Here is an 18,786-nt window from a genome sequence, read left to right as displayed (position 1 = left end):
CCGCGCGCGGCATGGTGTACTTCTTCGGCGGCATGGCGGTGACTGGAAGGCGAGCGGGAGGGGGTTTGGCGGGAGAAAGGGGGAGAATGGCGGGAGGAAGGCGAGCGAGCGGGAGAGCTGCGAGGGAAAAGCGTCAACAAACGGTGGGAAAAGGCCCTCGGATCGCCTCCAGGGCGGGCCCACGCGCCTTTTTCGCTTGCGCCGGCTCCCCAAGCGCCCCCCAGGGCGCCGGGTTCGGCCTGGGTCCGCCGGCACCAGTTTTGGCCCGAGCCGGCGAAAAACGGCCTTCTGGGGGCGCGACTGGGGCCTTTTTTGGCGCCGGCGCGGCAAAATCGCCTGGGGAGGCCCTGTTGGGGGCGCGGCTGGAGATGCCCTAATGGGTCGAGACTAAAGCCCAACACCTTTAGTCCCAATTCGCTTACGAACCGGGATAGATGATGCTCCATGTGGCCGGTGCGGCGAGCCCAGGCAGCAGGGCCTTTAGTCCTGGTTGGTAACACCAACCGGGACCAAATGACGTCCACGCGTCAGCAGCTCAGGAGCTGTGGTTTTTGTTTTTTTAAAGGGGAAGGGGGGTTTAGGCGGTTTTGAAGGGTTAATTATTTAGGGGTTTCTTATATTGTGTTAACTAGCTAATAGCTAGAGAGAAGTGAGCTCTCTTATCTCCGTGCTCGGTCGACGCTAGCTACCATACGTATGGAGAAAACTCGACACGCTAGCTAGTAAGCAAATAAAGGAACCATTAAGTACACAAGATCGTCATGATTAACATATACAGAGAGAAGTGATCGACCTCTCTTTCTCCGCGAGATTGGTCGAACAACAAGTTTCTGTATATCTATTCGACGCTACTAGCTAGTTACATATATACAATATAAGATCTCTTACAAACCCTAACATCTAAGGTCTATTTGAACTTCCACATGGTATTATTCGTCTTTATTTATGATGTGGTCAAGAAAGAATCCCGCCAATTCCTCTTGAATTGCTCGTATGCGATCATGTGGTAGGAGTTCATCCCGCATCTTCCATATCTAATTAAAGAAGTGGGTCAATACATGTATATGAATGAAACTCAACACAAATGATGGTAATAAAATAAAATTGTGAATATTGTTGTTTACGCACATCAAAATCTTTTTTAGAGTAGAACCCCCCCCCCCCCCCCCTCTTAGATTTCGTCGAGTTGTAGATGAACTCGCAAACGTAGTATCCACAAAAATCATTCCCGGCTTCCTGCCACAAGACCTTTACGAGAGATAGAGTTCAATCAAACTTATAATCAAGCATGCTTAATGGTTTTGATGAAACTAGCTAGAATCAATGGGAGATGCGCGGAACTAACTAGTAGTACTTACTTTCGGGTGTGCAAATCGCAGCTCCTTCGACAGTGCCGGAGCAATGGCGGTGAACTGTTTCCAAACCCTGCTAGACAAAGAGAATAATTACTTGATATCAGGAAATGAACAAAGTTGCCGATATAGTGCAATAATGATTGATTGAACTTACCTCTGGAGCATATCAGTCATGTTTGCATACTCCTCGGGACTTTTTCTTCTAGAGTCCAAGACAATTAATATTCCAATTTCAAGCGTAATCTCTAGCAAAATAAAGTGAAAGCTGCGCACGCATGCATAACTCATCAATTACATTAGGGAACCCGAATATGCACAAGACAGTAACACTCACTGAAAGTTGTAAGGAAAGAGTATTTTATCTTTCTTTTGATTTTTAATCAACGATTGTAGCAAGTTGTCCTCGGTCTCTTTGACATTGTGTATGACCGTGTATTCATGTATGATATTTGGGTTAATGAACCCAATGTCATAGATATCTGCTTTCCTGCATTCGACGATCTTCAACCTGCATAATATAGTGAGGATAATTAGATATCCATGCAATGAAAGAGCTGAACTATATATAGAAACTTAATTGCAGAAGTAGTACTTACATACAGTAGCAAGTCACGAGTGTTTTGTCGATGGCCTTTTGATTGTATAATTGGAATAACTCGTCAAATTCAATATTCAAAATATCCATTCCAATGAGGTCGTGCTCCTCTTTAATTCTCATTGTCAAAGTATGCCTCCCAGACTGCCTGCATCTTTCCATTTACCAGTCATGGAGTCTTCGCATCATCGTTGTTAGACGAGGATGATCAGGTTTGACAAGAGGCCTCCCTGATACGTCTCCAACATATCTATAATTTTTTGATTGTTCCATGCTATTATATTACCTGTTTTGGATGTTTATGGTCTTTATTATACACTTCTATATTATTTTTGGGACTAACCTATTAACCGGAGGCCCAGCCCAAATTGCTATTTCCTTGCCTATTTCAGTGTTTCGAAGAAAAGAAATATCAAACGGAATGAAACCTTCGGGAGAGTTATTTTTGGAACGGAAGCAATCCAGGAGACTTGGAGTTGAAGTCAGGGAAGCTTCGAGGTGTCCATGAGGCAGGGAGGCACGCCCTACCCCCTGGGCGCGCCCCCAACCCTCGTGGGCCCCTCGTGGCTTCCCTGACCGACTTCTTTCGCCTATATATGTCCATATACCCTAAAAACATCGAGGAACATAATAGATCGGGAGTTCCGCCGCCGCAAGCCTCTGCAGCCACCAAAAACCAACCGGGACCCTGTTCCGGCGCCCTGCCGGAGGGGGGATCCCTCACTGGTGGCCATCTTCATCATCCCGACGCTCTTCATGACGAGAAGGGAGTAGTTCACCCTCGGGGCTAAGGGTATGTACCAGTAGCTATGTGTTTGATCTCTCTCTCTCTCTCTCTCTCGTGTTCTTGAGGTGTTACGATCTTGATGTATCGCGAGCTTTGCTATTATAGTTGGATCTTATGATGTTTCTCCCCCTCTACTCTCTTGTAGTGGATTGAATTTTTCCTTTGAAGTTATCTTATCGGATTGAGTCTCTAAGGATTTGAGAACACTTGATGTTTGTCTTGCCGTGCTTATCTGTGGTGACAATGGGATATTCACGTGATCTACTTGGTATATGTTTCGGTGATCAACTTGCGGGTTCAATGAACTTATGCATAGGGGTTGGCACACGTTTTCGTCTTGACTCTCTGGTAGAACTTTGAGGCACTCTTTGAAGTTCTTTGTTTTGGTTTGAATAGAAATCTGAGATTGTGTGATGCATATTATATAATCAAACCTACGAATACTTGTGGTGACATTGGAGTATCTAGGTGACATTAGGGTTATGGTTGATGTGTGTCTTAAGGTGTTATTTTAGTACGAACTCTAGGGCTGTTTGTGACACTTATAGGAATAGCCCAATAGATCGATCAGAAAAAATAACTTTGAGGTGGTTTCGTACCCTACAATAATCTCTTCGTTTGTTCTCCGCTATTAGTGACTTTGGAGTGACTCTTTGTTACATGTTAAGGGATTCTTATATGATTCAATTATGTTATCATTGTTGAGAGAACTTGCACTAGTGAAAGTATGAAACCTAGGCCTTGTTTCGAAGCATTGCAATACCGTTTTTGCTCACTTTTACTACTTGCTACCTTACTGTTTTTATATTTTCAGATTACAAAAACCTATATCTATCATCCATATTGCACTTGTATCACCATGTCTTCGCCGAACTAGTGCACCTATACAATTTACCGTTGTATTGGGTGTGTTGGGGACACAAGAGACTCTTTGTTATTTGGTTGCAGGGTTGTTTAAGAGAGACCATCTTCATCCTACACCTCCCATGAATTGATAAATATTAGGTCATCCACTTGAGGGAAATTTGCTACTGTCTTACAAAACTTCGCGCTTGGAGGCCCAACACGAGTCTACAAAAAGAAGGTTGCGTAGTAGACATCCTGCAACAACGGTGGTGGCTTGTGGATGAAGATGGGGAGGCGGTGGCTTCCTGTGGATGAGCTCGAAGTGGTTCCGGTGGATGAAGTGGTTCTGTGCACTCCTTATCTAAAACAGTGCATGTATATCATTGTCGTCCTTGATCCACTCATGAAATCGACATGGAGGACCCAGCAACACATGCCATTCCCACCTATTATTGCTTGCTACGCAGCACCCAATTATTGCCTGCTCCTTTCCTCTTCCTCCATCCCCCCACTTCTCCGTCTCCACTCTCCCAGCAGCACACATGACAAACACCAACGAGAGAAACGAGCATCATAGCTAGCAGAGGGCATCGATCCATCCATGGAGGTCGCGGTGAGCGCCTCCCATGGCGTGATGGGTCCCCTGCTGGGGAAGCTTGCCGACTTGCTCGCCGGCAAGTACGGCCGCATACGAGGGGTCCGCGGTGAGATCGTTTCCCTCCAAGCTGAGCTGACCAGCATGCATGCCGCGCTCAAAAACTACACCATGCTAGAAGACCCTGATGTCGAGGTGATGACGTGGATATCGCTGCTCAGGGAGCTGGCCTATGATACCGAGGATTGCATCGACAAGTTCATCCGTCGCCTCGGTAAACGCGGGCGTCGGGGAGGCTTCAAGGAGCTCCTCCGTGACACCACTCGCTTCCTCAAATCGCTCGATTCTCGCTGTGGAATTGCCGACCAGATCGACGAGCTCAAGGCCCGCATCAAGCATGTCAAAGAGCTCAAGGATTGTTACAAACTGAGTGAGATTCCGTGCAGCAAGACCGAGCATGCGGCCGTGGATCCTCGGTTGTGTGCTCTGTTTGCCGAGGAGGCACACCTTGTGGGTGTGGAGGGTCCAAGAGATGATCTTGTCAAGTGGATGTTGAAAGAAGAAAACAGCTCCACCAAGGATCGTAAGGTGTTGTCAATTGTTGGATTTGGTGGATTAGGAAAGACAACCCTCGCAAATGAGGTCTATCGCAAGATTCAAGGGCATTTCGATTGTCAGGTTTTTGTATCAGTCTCACAAAAGCCATATATAAAGAATATTATAAAGGATGTAATCTCTCAAGTGCCATGCCAAGATGGATCCACAAAAGACACAAGTGATTGGGATGAAAAGAAGTCCATTGCGAAGCTAAGAGAACTGCTACAAGATAAAAGGTAACTTTAACATCTGTTGTTATTTTTCAGAACATTCCTTACAAATGTTTCACAAGTTTTGGTAGTTACTCATTACTATTGTATGTCCAATTATATCTTTCACGTAAAGAAAAAAAAAGCACAATTGTGGCTTGTGCAATTCATCCTTGTCTCTTGTATTAAAATATAGTCCATATATACCCAAATAAGCATTGAGAAACAATGTTTGCACATAAAAATATATCAAATAAACATTGTTGTTTTTTGAATGAGTACTAGTAGACTTGTGTAGTTCCACTTAAATAGTATTGAAGTGGTGTATGCTAAATTATTTTTCTAGTTGAATTCCATTTCAAAATCAGTTAACATCATCTGCTACTATTTATTAGGTATCTTGTCATAGTGGATGATATATGGTCTACTCAAGCATGGAACAATATCAAGTGTGCTTTTCCATACAATAATTGTTCTAGCAGAATTATAACTACTACACGCATTATTGATGTGGCAAGATCATGTTGTCCTGGTAGTGATGACCGTGTGTATGAAATGGCAGCCCTAAGTGATCTTCACTCCAAAAGATTGTTTCTCAAAAGAATTTTCGGCTCTGAGGACCACTGCCCTGATATGCTGAAAGAAAGTTCAAATGAAATCCTGAAAAAGTGTGGAGGCCTACCACTGGCAATTATTAGTATATCTAGTTTGTTAGCAAATAGACCAGTTGTCAAGGAGGAGTGGGAGAAGATTAGAAGATCAATTGGTTCTGCACTGGAAAATAACCAGAGTTTGGAGGGAATGAGTAAGATACTATTACTTAGCTACAATGATCTTCCACCTAATCTCAAGACATGTTTATTGTATTTAAGTGTATTCCCCGAGGATTATGTGATTGATCGAGAGAGGTTAGTGAGGCGGTGGATAGCGGAAGGATTTATCTCTGAAGAGCGTGGACAAAGCCAGCAAGAAGTCGCTGAGAGATACTTCTATGAGCTTGTCAACAAAAGCATGGTACAGCCTGAGGACATCGGCTATGATGGCAAGGCTCGTGCTTGCTGAGTCCATGACATGATGCTAGAAATTATTATTTCAAAATCAAATGAAGATAATTTCATCGTTGTGATAGGTGGTGGCCAAACAACTTTAGCAAATCGTCAAGGTTTTATTCGACGCCTATCAATCCAGCACATTGATCTTGAGCTTGTACATTTACTCGCACAAGAAGATCTAAGCCATGTTCGATCTCTGACAGTAACATGTTCAGCTTGCGTCAAACACTTGCCTAGTCTTGCAAAATTTGAAGCTCTACGTGTACTGGATTTTGAAGGTTGTGAGGGTTTGGGAGAGTATGATATGAAAAGTATTGGCAAATTGCTCCAACTAAAGTACCTAAACTTTCCAGCCACGAGAATTTCAAAGCTACCGTCAGAGATCGTGTTGCTACGTGACCTAGAGACACTACATTTTGGAGCTACACCAGTGGAAGAGTTGCCAACTGGATTCGCTCAGCTGACCAAACTACAACACCTAATTGCTGGAGGTTGGACAAGTATACCAAAGAAGATTGGAAATATGAGGAACTTACGGGAGATATCAGGCTTTAGTATTACAGGGAGTCCAGCTGATGCGGTGGAGGATCTTGGGAACCTGCCAGGATTGGAGGAAATTGATATATATCTCGATGGTGGAGAATCTGACGAGTTCAGGAGGCATGAAGAAATGTTACTTTCCTCACTGTGGTAGCTGCAGGCTCCGGTCTTTAAGGATAAGAGGGAACGATGGTTCCCTCGAATTCTTAGGGTCTTGGTCCCCATTGCCATTTACCCTTCAAGCATTTTATATGGTCGGTGACTACTATTTCACGAAAGTTCCAGAGTGGATTGCTCCAGCACTCACCAGCCTTTCTGTCCTAGACATCAATTTAGCTGAATTGACAGAGGAGGGTCTGGTCACTCTTGGGGAGATCCCATCTTTACTTCACCTTGTACTGTGGTTTAGAACAAGACCTGATGATAGGGTTATAGTCCGAGGATTCCCAAGTCTGAAGCAGTTTACCATCTATAGTAATGATGCGTCAGCATACGTCACATTTGTCAAAGGGTCCATGCCCAAGCTTAAGAAGCTGGATTTGCTTATCAATGTATCAACGGCAAAAACATATGGCTTCTATTTAGGCATTGAGCATCTCACATGTCTTAAACAAGCAACGGCAAGGCTTGACAATAGGGGCGCTACACCTTCCGAGAGAAAGGCTGCAGAGGCTGTGATCAGGGTTGAAGCAGGTGCCCATCCAAACCATCCCGCAGTTACTATTTGTGAGGAATACCAGTGTTCTGAAGAGGACAGTGAAGACATTTGTGGTGACGAGAAAAAGAGCAAGGAAGATGGTGGCACTGATGAGAATTAAGATGCTCATCTTCCGAGTGGAACGATCCTCATCACCAACTGCAAGAGGTATTAATACAGACCCTGATCATTCTTTCTTTTACCATCAAAATGCATCTTTTGTCCAAAACTGATTTTGGCGCCAATATATAGGATGATGTGCGGTTGGCTGGGTTACTTGGAGACTTGGAGTGGCATACTGAAGGAAGGCCTGAAAATAAGAAGCTGAAGCAGGGTGATGGTCACATTCAGAAATATGGCGATAGTGGTCTGGTTGCTAATTGCTACATTGAATCCCCATTGTTTACTTTTCACAATTATCAAGACATAATCTTTCTGTTTGGGCATCCTGGAATGTGGATTATTTCTGCTGAATACTCTTCAAGATAGAGATGTAATATTGATTCTGGCTTTGCCCGCTCGAGAATTAAGCTATGTTTCCATTTGAGACCGAGGCGTCGTATGGACAAATTTTCACTGAACATGTATGATCTAGTTATCTGAACGCCTCTACTAGCTAGATTACCCGGTCCTTTTGTGAGCTCGTTATCTGAAGCAGTGTACATGTATTGTTTTTTCTAGATTTGATTTTCACACACAGCGCATCTATTAGTGCACATGCGTGCTACTGACATGCTTCGTTGCTTGGAATGTCATGGTGATTGGTGAAGGAGATGTGGAGCTACTTCCCTTTGTGCTTTCAGATAGAGACAGGAAAAACATATGCAGAAACAGGGGACACCTCCAAAGAGAAGCCATCTCTCAACTCACGTTACGTTGCTGCTTGCTTGCTAATACTACGTATATATGTATGAAAAATGGTGCTGGGTTTCCCTTATTCCAAATACAAAACTCTCGAATGATCCTACTGCAATCAGTGTGCTGAAACACAGTTAAACATGCATGCCTGCAACCGCTGCTGCGGCATAAATACAGTAACTGAAGATGAATTACCGTTTGGTTGGCGGGCGCCCAAACGTACGCTGCAGGCTGAAGCAGGCACCGCCGAGAACTTTGCCTCCAGGTAGCCCTTCCATTTTTCGTTTTCGAAAACCTTATTTCCATATCTAAAAAATATATGAAAAAGTGTGCACATACATATAGTACATGTGTACTATGGACGTACAAATATTCATAATAATATATGTCCATATGCGGTGTACGCTGGTATCTGGAACTGATCAGCATACACATGAAGGAAAATCATTCAGCCAACTGGAACAGAATGCTGTAGTGCCTAACCAACATTGAATCCGAAGATGTTTGTTTCAACAGAGGGCAGACCTAAGAGGACAGTTATAAACCAAGCAGTACAAGTATTTCAAAAATGGTAAAAGGATGGGATATCTTTTTTATAAAAGTATATCAAATGTACGGGCCAATTTCACATTTTACAGCTGGAATATCAATGATGCATTGCATAATGGAATAGCTGCTCTGTCAACTATTTCATACACGGGAACAAGGAAGTAAAATAAATAGGCCAACTGGTATATGGTAATTTTGCAAATTGTAAAGTATGAGCATTAGCACTTGTTAGGCAGCACATAAATTCAGTGGAACTTGAACTAAAAGTCCATCAACACATGGCCAGGGCTTGCTTTTCACACTATTGAAAATTCACGTATTTCATCTTTGATCCATCTTTCAGGTGGGCAAATCAGCAAACAGGTGGGGGGTCACGGGCAAGGGGACACGAGTTCTGGAACGAGTTGATGAAGATGTCCTCCGCGTCCTCCAACCCTTCGATCTGCCCGACCACGAACGACGGAACGTCTTATGGGCACGCAGCGCGCTCCCATCCACCCTGGCAGCCCCACGACTTCCACGGAGCAGGTCTGCGACTGCGAGAACAACACAGCCATCGGCACAGCCTAAACCATCATCACATCAACAGGTTCAGTTCAGTAGTACATCTAGTTAATTCTCTTGCGGTGGGATATGAGGTCACTTGCCACAGCTTGGGGACGTCTTGAGGCGACTTGGCGGACACGGCGAGCTGCTCTTCCGGAGAAAGGCCATCGAACCAGGGGAAAGGACATGGACAGTTCTCATGACCCAACCGAACCGGATGCTTGACGCCTCCTGCCTAGAAGCGGCGGGGGCGGCAGGGGAGTAATGCTACACATACATAGGTTTATATGGGTTTTACAAACAAATGGGTTGTGATTGGAGGTTAAGAGGAGGAGGGGCCCATCCCCATGAAAATCAGGGGGAGAGTGGTTAGTTAGAAAGAAAGAAGTCTAGTCAGCGTGTAATTGCGTGTAACTCTTTATATGTTTCGCATTATTGGGCGACAGGGTGGTAGTTTTTTTAGACAACCGGCGGCTCTTTTCTTTCAATATATATAAGCAGCCGCGCATGGGCTTGCTGGGCCGGAAGACAAGCAGCTGGATAACTATTTTTAATTTTTTGTTTAGAATTTCTAGAATTGTGCTTAGTATTAAAAAAATGTTTGGAATTTTATATATATTCAAAAAATAGAAATAAATTTAAAAGCTGTTCAGATTTCGTGACATTTTCCAAATTTGAGAACTTTTTCAAATTTGCGAACTTGTTTCAAAATTCATGAATCATCTTCATGTTTATGAATATTTTCAAATTTGTGAACGGAAAATTGAAAATCAGGTACAAATTTTGACAACGCGAACAAATTTTTTAAAATTGTGATGATTTTTTTAATTTTAAACGCTAAACACTTTCAAAATACATATCGAGCATTTTTATAATATAGGATGAATTTTTTTGTAAAACACTAAGATTTTTTCTAACACATAAAACATATTCTAAGAAAAAACCAAAGAAAAGGAATGAACATTTTAAAAAAAATTGAGATAAAAATGAAAAAAAAACAGTTGACGAAATGAAAAAAAAGAGAAACAAATACAGTGGGTGGGCGCGCCGAGAGGAACCTTTAGCAAAGGCTCGTCTATTGGCAGCACACGGGCTGCAACTAGGATTCACCTGAAAACAATGTGGATCCCTAGATCGGATCACCCGCAGCGGTCGGAATCCTCCTCCCCGGTCTTCCTTACCTCCTCCGGCTAATTTAAGCACTTTCTTTAGTCACCACTCTTCCGGCTTTTTTACTGGCTTCCGTTTCTTTCTTGTGTTTACCGGAATGAAAGGTCTTTTGGTCCAAACAAGATCGGAATGAAAGACATAACTGCATTCTTACCTGCTGAAAATGTTTCTGAGAATTACACAATCTAGAACTTTGTTCCACAGCAGTATTAGGTTGCTTCTACATTGTTGAGTTTTTTACCTGCTTTGGATTCTTCAGTGGGGAATATTAATGCGCATTCGGTTATCGACATGAATAGTGTGATAATTTCATGGTTCCTTCTAAAATCCGTGCACACACACATGTATAATTAGTTCAGTGAGTTCACATTAATCTGGATTGATATCAGTGAAGTTCATGTACGGATGTAACTGAACAATCACGCTGTTGAAGTTGAACCATGCAATATCTACAGAGGCACGGTAAACTGAATCAATCTTGGCTTCCTGTATCAGTACAGAGTTTTGCTGACTACTTATACAAGCATCTGCAGCTAGAAACAGATAAGCCTTGTGCCTCTCTTTCGTCATGTTCAGATTTCAGAAAGTGTTCAACTGTCAGTGTCAGAGGAAAATCACGACCAAATATAGTTATGCATGTCAAATGTGAACTCGTATTCAGAGTTTTGGGAACATACGGGAGGAAGAAGATATGCTCCTCTGTACTCTCTTTGGTCTTGTTCAGTTTTGTTCATGACCAAAAGGGAATGAGAATGTTTTCTCACAGCCAGAGAGAACAAAATTGTGTCTAAACAGCTATACATGCCTGATGTATAATACAGCAAAATACGACTTATTTCAGTCTTGCCTATACCTGAAGTTATGTGTGGTTATTCTAAGTGCAGATGTAGAATATATATAGACGAGACACAATTAAGCAAGCACATGAGGTCGGTTCACTGTGCTGCACTAGTTGACATAGTTGCTACCAGTTTGGTGTACTCGGCTTTGATCTTCTTCAGCGTCACGACCACGTCGCGCATTGTCATCCTCTGGTCAGGAGAGTCGCTGGAACAGCGCAAACCCACCTCAAAGACTGACGCTAAGAAGCCATCGTCCAATCTGCAGCCTGAAATTGAGGAGCCATGTAGAAGTTGGCGGTCAACGACTTGGACAAGATCCGCAGGAAATGCCCGATGAACCCACTGCCTAAGAGTTAGTTGTGCGTCGAACATGACATCGGTGGGTCTTCTTCCGGTGAAGACTTCAAGGAGCATGATTCCGTAGCTGAACACGTCACTTTTCCTTGAGGCTTTTCCGAGTGATCCGTACTCTGTTCAACAGGAACATAAATGAAAATTTGAAACATAGTGATTCTACTACATTGTTTTAGGTGGAGACACAATAATTAATGGTTTAATAAGTATATGGATGAAAACATAACAAGAGCAAGCTAATTATGTACCCGGTGCCATGTACCCAACTGTTCCAGGCATACTCGCAGATATCATGGAGTTGTCATCTAGAATCAACCTTGCAATGCCAAAGTCAGCCACATGTGCTGTCATCTCATTGTCAAGCAACACATTGCTAGGCTTCAAGTCACAGTGCAATATCAGCTTGTAGTGCTCATGGTGCAGATACTCCATCGCCATAGACACATCGAGCATGATGCCTAGCCTCTCAAGGAACCCTAGGTGACATGAACTATGAGACCGGTGTAGGATCATCTCTAAGCTGCCTTTTGGCATGTACTGAAGCACTAATGCTCTGAAGTCAAGGTTGGAACATGTGTTGAGTATTTTTATCAGGTTGCGGTGTCGCGCCATTCGAAGAACTTGACACTCCGCAACAAAGCTTCGGATAGCGTTCTCGAGCTGCATGTCAAAAACTTTTACGGCGACAACCAGGCCATTGCTCAGTTGTCCCTTGAAGACTTTTCCAAAGCATCCAGATCCCAATATATTATCCTCATTAAAATTATTGGTCGCGCGAATGAGTTCATGATAGGTGACTATATGAAGGTCTATGACATAATTTGGATCAATAGAAGCTTTGATGTCTTCCTTCCTAAGTTTCTTTCTGGAACATAGGTATACAGAAATACAAATAATGCTAGCAGCTAGGGTGACTGTTGGGACTAGAATTTGTAACAAGTGTTTATTACTTGAGCGAGATCTTTCGAGGCATGGAGGATATCTTAAGCGTGGGGCCCCACATAGCCCGGCATTTCCTATCAAAGACTGCGAGGTGAGATTTGAGAAAACACCCCCCTCAGGTATTTGGCCTTCTAGACTATTGAATGAGAGGTTCAATGTAGCTAAGTAGGTAAAATTGGCAGGGAACATGGGTATGGTGCCGGACAAATTGTTAAATGAGAGATCTAGTGATGCTAAACTTTTTAGCTTTCCCAGTGGACCTGGAATTGAGGCCTTGAAGGAGTTATGTGATAGATTTAGGTAGGTTAGCATATCAAGCTCTCCGAATGAATCCGGGATGCTTCTTGCCAAGAAGTTAGACGATATGTCCATGTAAGTTGCTTGCCTTAGGCCAGAAACATCGGCTGGTAGTGCACCAACAAAGAAATTGTGAGGAATATCTAGTTCAATAAGTTTATCTAGGTGGAAAAACCTCGTGGGTATCGTGGAACTTAACTGGTTATTGGACAAGTTGGTGTATTCTAACAAACTAAGATTACCAAAGTTGCTTGGTATGGAGCCTGAAAATTTGTTTTCTTGGAGATACAAGCGTTGCAAGTTCCTAAACATACCGATTTGTGTTGGGATAGGACCTAACATTTCATTGTTGGATAGACGGAGGAACACAAGATTCTCCAACATAGCGATGGATTCTGGGATTGTTCCGGTGAGTAGGTTCTCGTAAAGATCTATTCGTTCAAGGCCGCTTATGTTTGATATTGATTCCGGAATTCCACCTATTAAATCGTTGTGTCCTGCCCAAATATTGGATAATTGTGAACTTAAGTTTCCTAGATGGCTAGGGAGGATGCCTGTGAAAGAATTATTTTGTATATCAATTAAGCGGAGCTGTCCACATTTGAAAAGGGATGGCAAGAAGTCCAGACCCCCTTCAAAATTATTGTTCGACAAACTAAGTTCTGTCAAAGCTATATTATTTTCAAATATTCTTGGTACTTGACTGGACAATTGATTTCCTGCCAAAGCTAGCACTACCAGAAACGCGACTAAGCGTGTGGGCCAACAGCCGTCAGGAATATAATTCCTGTCGGCCAACCGACAGGAACAACCGACAGCCATAGCCTGCCAGGAATGAAACAATATGCCTGCCGGTCGGCCCACAGGAATATTATTGCTGTCGGTTATTCCTGACGGTTGGCTCACACGAAAGAAATGCTCTGTCAGATTTATGCCTCCCGGAAAATACATATTCCTGTCAACCACCTGTCAGGAAAGGCCGCCAGGAAATTTGTACTAGGAGGCATTCCTACCAACTTATACCTGTAGGTTCAGCCGACAGGAATTTGTGCTAGGAAAGCTGCAACGTTCGTGCATTCCTGTCAGCCGTTGGCCGTCACTGTTGCATCATGATGTTTTTTTTCATATTCCTGCCGGAAAAGCAATGTGCTTAACCCAGATGCTTACATTATTTCACAGAGACCATGTGAGAATAGATTTATATGACAACATCAGACTTCATATATCATCATTAGTTCCATACATATAGATCAACAAAGTACACTACAAGGCTACAATGGTACCATCCACAAAAGGACCTTCCAACTACAACAATACTAGCAAAATACGCTGGCTTGCAACTACCACCAGATGTTAGTTCTCATTCCTAAACCATACTGGATACACAAGTCCACAAAAGAGCGTATGAAGACCACCTACAGTCTGATGTTATCATGTTGTTTGAGCAATCAGTTTCCGCCATGGTTGGCTGCTGCGTCAACGATCTGATCACCGACATTCCCAGTGGTGTCGTTCTCCTCGCTCGACCACATGACATCATTGTTGCCATCAACCGCTTGTGAGCCGGCTTGAGACGAGTTATTTGTCCCCTGAATCAAGCCCAAGTAACCAAATTGTTATTTAATCTGATTTAGAACAATAAAAACACAATACTTTGTTGGATAATAAGTGGAGACAACAGAACAAAATAATTTCCATTTATTGATTAATGCTTGGCACCAAGAATGGATTTTCTTTTCATTTACATGTCCAGGCTACTTTGAAGTTCCAAATATCTTGATATAAAACATGAAAAAAAAATTGGGCATAACAGCTAAAGAATCTTATGAGAGTAGACAAGCTCACAGATGCAAACAGCCAAATATCTTGATATAAAACATGAAAAAAAATCTCATATGCAACATAATGTTGATATTGCAGCTACATCAGCGTAGACAGGTCAGAAGGAATGCACAAATTCAAGTTGAGTAGTGGACATCACACATTCATCCATATGATATAGATAACTTCAAGTTTCTCATACACTTACTTCTGGTTGCGAAACAGCTCCATGGCTTAGTATATGTAGTATATGCGCTGGCAACTCTTTTCCTATCTCCTTGAAAAGTGCCTGCAAAAGGAAGAAATGTTACTCGAGTTGATAATTGAGAAGTTGAGATCCATTGGTTTAGAATTTGGGCGTTAATTTGTACATACAGTTATGAGCTGCCCATGCATATCTACTTTCTGCTGTAGCATCTCCTTAGCACGCCTGAGTTCTGCATTTTCTTCATTAGCACGCCTTTGCAATCTATCTTTTAGAGGGAGGTACCGCAAAACTTTACGTGGGATTTTCTTTTGGCCTTCCTCGTAACGAGATGTGCCACAAAAGTCACACTTCTCTTTATGTTTGTTATCTTTGTAATACAACATGCAATTATTTTTGCACACATCTATTTTGACATATGGCATCCCAAGACCTTCTAAGAGTTTCTTGGATTGGTAGAAGTCTTCGGACAAATTAGATTCAGGAGGCAAAAGTTCATGGATTATTTTTAAGGTATCATCAAAATGTGCAATGGACATGTTGTATTGTGATTTCATAGCCAGCAAACGAGCTACAGCAGAAAGACGTGAGTGTTTTGTGTTCTCATGTACCAATTCATCGGCACTACTGACCATCCTATAAAAAGCCTTGGCAGAGGAGGTTGGCTCCTCAGTAACCGGTGGAAGATGGCTACCACCTAAGTCAACCAACATATTGTCCATTCGATCAGTTTCATTACAGCCCTCTTGATGTACTAAAGGGACAGATCCATCAGCAGCAGCTACAAAACTCTCACCATGTTCTGTCCAGGTTTTGTAATTTGGCTTATACCCATGTTTATACAAGTGTTTCTCTACAATGTGCCTTTCTTGCGGAAAATAATTCCGACATTTGGCGCATGGACACTTAATTTTACCACCTTCAGCTACGGAAGAGAAGGCCCGGTCTATAAATCGTGCAGTTTCTTCAAGCCATATATTAGAAGGGACTTGACCAAACACCCATCCACTATACATCCAATCACGGTTCTCCATTATTTAACCAAGAAATCATACTGAAATAAAATTCACAGAAATGGGGCTATTTCAGAAAAATAATAGCATACTAAAGGGCAGCAGCACAAATAACAATTCACAAAAAGACAATTGTTTCAGACATAAATTTAAGAACTCAAAGCTATAACTTACCAATATACTTGTTCAAGCTGGGAAATTACGGCGTCGAAAAGGGTGGCCAGCCAACTCCCCTAGCTGTTCACTGATGTTTCTGGAATATGAAAAGATAAGATTATTCTAGGATTTATAGATCTTAAATTCACTTTAAATAAATAAATAAATAGCAGGTAGGTGTCACGGAAGCTACAACCTAGAAAAAATGAACAGTTAGATGGTCATGTACATAAGCTACATGCTAGCTGTTCACTGGTGTTGCTACAGAAGCTCCAACTTACGTCTAAGAACAACCAAAACTAATCTGTCCAAATCAACTTGCACACCAAAGAACTGTACATGGTCATGTACAACTAGTTTTGCGTTGGAACCCATAAAAATTGGTGTTTGAACTTATCCAAATCAACCGTATACTAATCAGATGTGCCTAAATTAGTTCCAACGAAGCTTGTACGCTACACAAGAAATAGAGCAAACAAATCGTAGATCTAGGAAAAGAAGGTAATATATTACCAGAGATATGGAGAATGGGGACTTGTGAGGCAGCGAGTAGAGGAGTACAGGCAGCCGGAGGTGAAGACGTGTAAATCTGAATGGGGGGACAAGTACGGGAGCTTGGTGGGGGGCAGATGCTGGTGCTCCGGCGGGTGGCGAGGCAGAGACCGGCACTACGCAAGTGGTGAGGAAGATGCAGGCGGAAGGACGGCCTTCTGCAGGGAGGGGAGGCAGCCGCGACGGTAGATGGGAGGATGGTGTAGCTGCTGCCACGGCGGTGGACCTGCGGATGGTGTGGCGGCGGCGGCGGTGGACCGGAGGATGGTGTGGCGGCGGTGGCGGTGGACCGGAGGGTGGTGTGGCGGCGGCGGCGGTGGACCGGAGGATGGTGTGGCGGCGGCTCCGGCTGTGGACCGGACGATGGTGGCGGCGGCGGTGAAGCGCAGGACTGGATTGGGGATCGAGAGGATTCTCGAGACTACGACTGAATTGGGGATGGAGGCTGTACGTGTTTGCCCTCTCCTTTTGTATTGGGCCTAACTCTGTGAGCCCAAACACACAGGAAAATAGACAAAAGGGTGGGCCTCTCCGAAAAAATGCGCGCGCAATAAAAACCCGATGGCGCGAAGCGGCAGCCCGCGGGCGCGAAGGGCCGAATGCGATTCCTGTGGGCCGCGACGCACAGGGATATACTTTTCCTGTGTGCCTGCTCAGAACCTACAGGAATATGGTGAAAAAACCTGTCGGTCAGTGTCTGGCCCACAGTAAAATGACATTTTCCTGGGAGTCTACGCGGGGCCGACGGGAATATATATTGGCTCACAGGCTTAATCACGATTCTGGTAGTGTAGGGAAGACAGTTTGGATAAATTTCCAAGGGAAGCTGGAATTTTACCTGTCAGTTGATTGTATCCAAGAGACAGTTTGGATAATTCTTCCATAAGACCTAATTCTAGTGGAATCTCTCCTTTCAAAGTGCCGTAGTGTAGGTCGAGTGAAATAAGACCGGTGAGATTGCTAAGAGCAGTTGGGATCGTGCCAATAATAAGGTTATTAAAACCCAAGGAGATCCACCATAGGTGTGGCAATTTGGCTAACCATGTTGGCACAACATCCACAAAGGAATTAAACTGCAAATCAAGTGCTTGTGCGTATTGGCATGAGGCAAGCCCCGAGGGAAACGGACCAGAAAATTTGTTAAGGGCTATCGACAAAAATTTCAACTTTGGCAGGCTAAAACTTTCATTACTTGGAAACGTTCCAGTTAGGTTACCATTATGTTCGAACCTAGACTTGTTGTACAAGCCTCCTGGCACTAGACCGGAGAGTTGATTAAACCCCACGTCAATGACCTCAAGCATAGATAGGGATGCAACGGATTGCGGAATAGGACCTGACAGGGTGTTATTTCGAAAATCGATGTGCGTCACAGAAGGCGTGTTGTTGAATATATACGATGGTATCTGGCCACTCAAGTCATTTTTACGCAGATATATTGTTCTAAGGTTGTGCATACGCATCAGCAGCTCAAGCGGGATTTGGCCAGAGAGTTGGTTATAAGATAGTCTAAGCATCTCGAGCCTCGTGAGATTTCCTAGCGTAGTAGGTATGACGTTTGTTAGGCTATTTAATTTAAGATCGAGATATCTAAGACGGTGCAGCCTACCAAGTTCGGCTGGAATTGAACCCGTGAGATTTGTTCGGGTGAGATCGAGCAAAGAGAGAAAAGAAAGGTTACCTACGTGAGGTGCGATGGACCCAATGAGAGGCGTGCCTGGCAATGATAGAGCAATGACACGTTGCCTGCGCCGGCTACACAAGACGCCGACCCAATGGCAGAAAGATGTGCCGGTGGTCCAGTTACCAGCGAGTACACGGCGAGGGTCGGCGAGTTAGTCAAGCATGCAACTAACGGCGACGAACGGCGGAAACAGGCACTACAGGTCGAAACGGACAAAATCTTACGGCAGCGTTGCAACAGACTTGTGGATCATGAAACGCATGGAAAAGTACACGTATAAAAGTCACATGACGATCGATATAATATTTTGTACAAGAATAATGGAGTGCAAGCATAATTTGGGGCACGAGAAAAGATAGCTAGTGAGGCCGCGTGTCTTTTCTCTCGACGTGTTTTCTTGTTTGTTGGATAATACGATGGAATTTATTCTTTCATGGCAACATGTGCACGTTTATTTTGCTAGACTGCTTTTCTAACGCCGCCTTCATATCTGAAGAATCGTGGAGGCAATGCTTGGCTATACA

At 43.5% G+C, this 18,786-nt stretch overlaps 1 protein-coding gene and 1 pseudogene across 2 annotated transcripts; one reads left to right on the top strand and one right to left on the bottom strand.

Annotated features, from left to right (window-relative positions):
• The first annotated feature begins 3,854 nt into the window (after positions 1–3,854).
• LOC147977282 (disease resistance protein RGA5-like) lies at positions 3,855–7,847 on the top strand (annotated as a pseudogene). The gene is made up of 3 exons (XR_015601828.1): positions 3,855–5,011; positions 5,380–7,441; positions 7,526–7,847. The product of XR_015601828.1 is annotated as a disease resistance protein RGA5-like (transcript).
• A 3,450-nt stretch (positions 7,848–11,297) lies between these two features.
• On the bottom strand, positions 11,298–18,413 carry LOC125555002 (uncharacterized; the record flags this gene model as incomplete). Its single annotated transcript, XM_087521118.1, has 3 exons — positions 11,298–11,708; positions 11,841–13,328; positions 17,417–18,413. Coding segments are annotated over 3 exons (2,862 nt in total), but the record flags the coding sequence as incomplete, so codon positions are not given.
• Between the last annotated feature and the right edge of the window lie 373 nt (positions 18,414–18,786).

Source organism: Triticum urartu, chromosome 4A (genome assembly GCF_056163025.1).
Source record: "Triticum urartu cultivar PI428250 chromosome 4A, HENAU_Tu73, whole genome shotgun sequence".
In the NCBI taxonomy this organism is placed as follows: domain Eukaryota; kingdom Viridiplantae; phylum Streptophyta; class Magnoliopsida; order Poales; family Poaceae; genus Triticum; species Triticum urartu.
The sequence above is the reverse complement of the archived record's forward strand: the minus strand, read 5'-3'. Positions and strand labels throughout refer to the sequence as shown.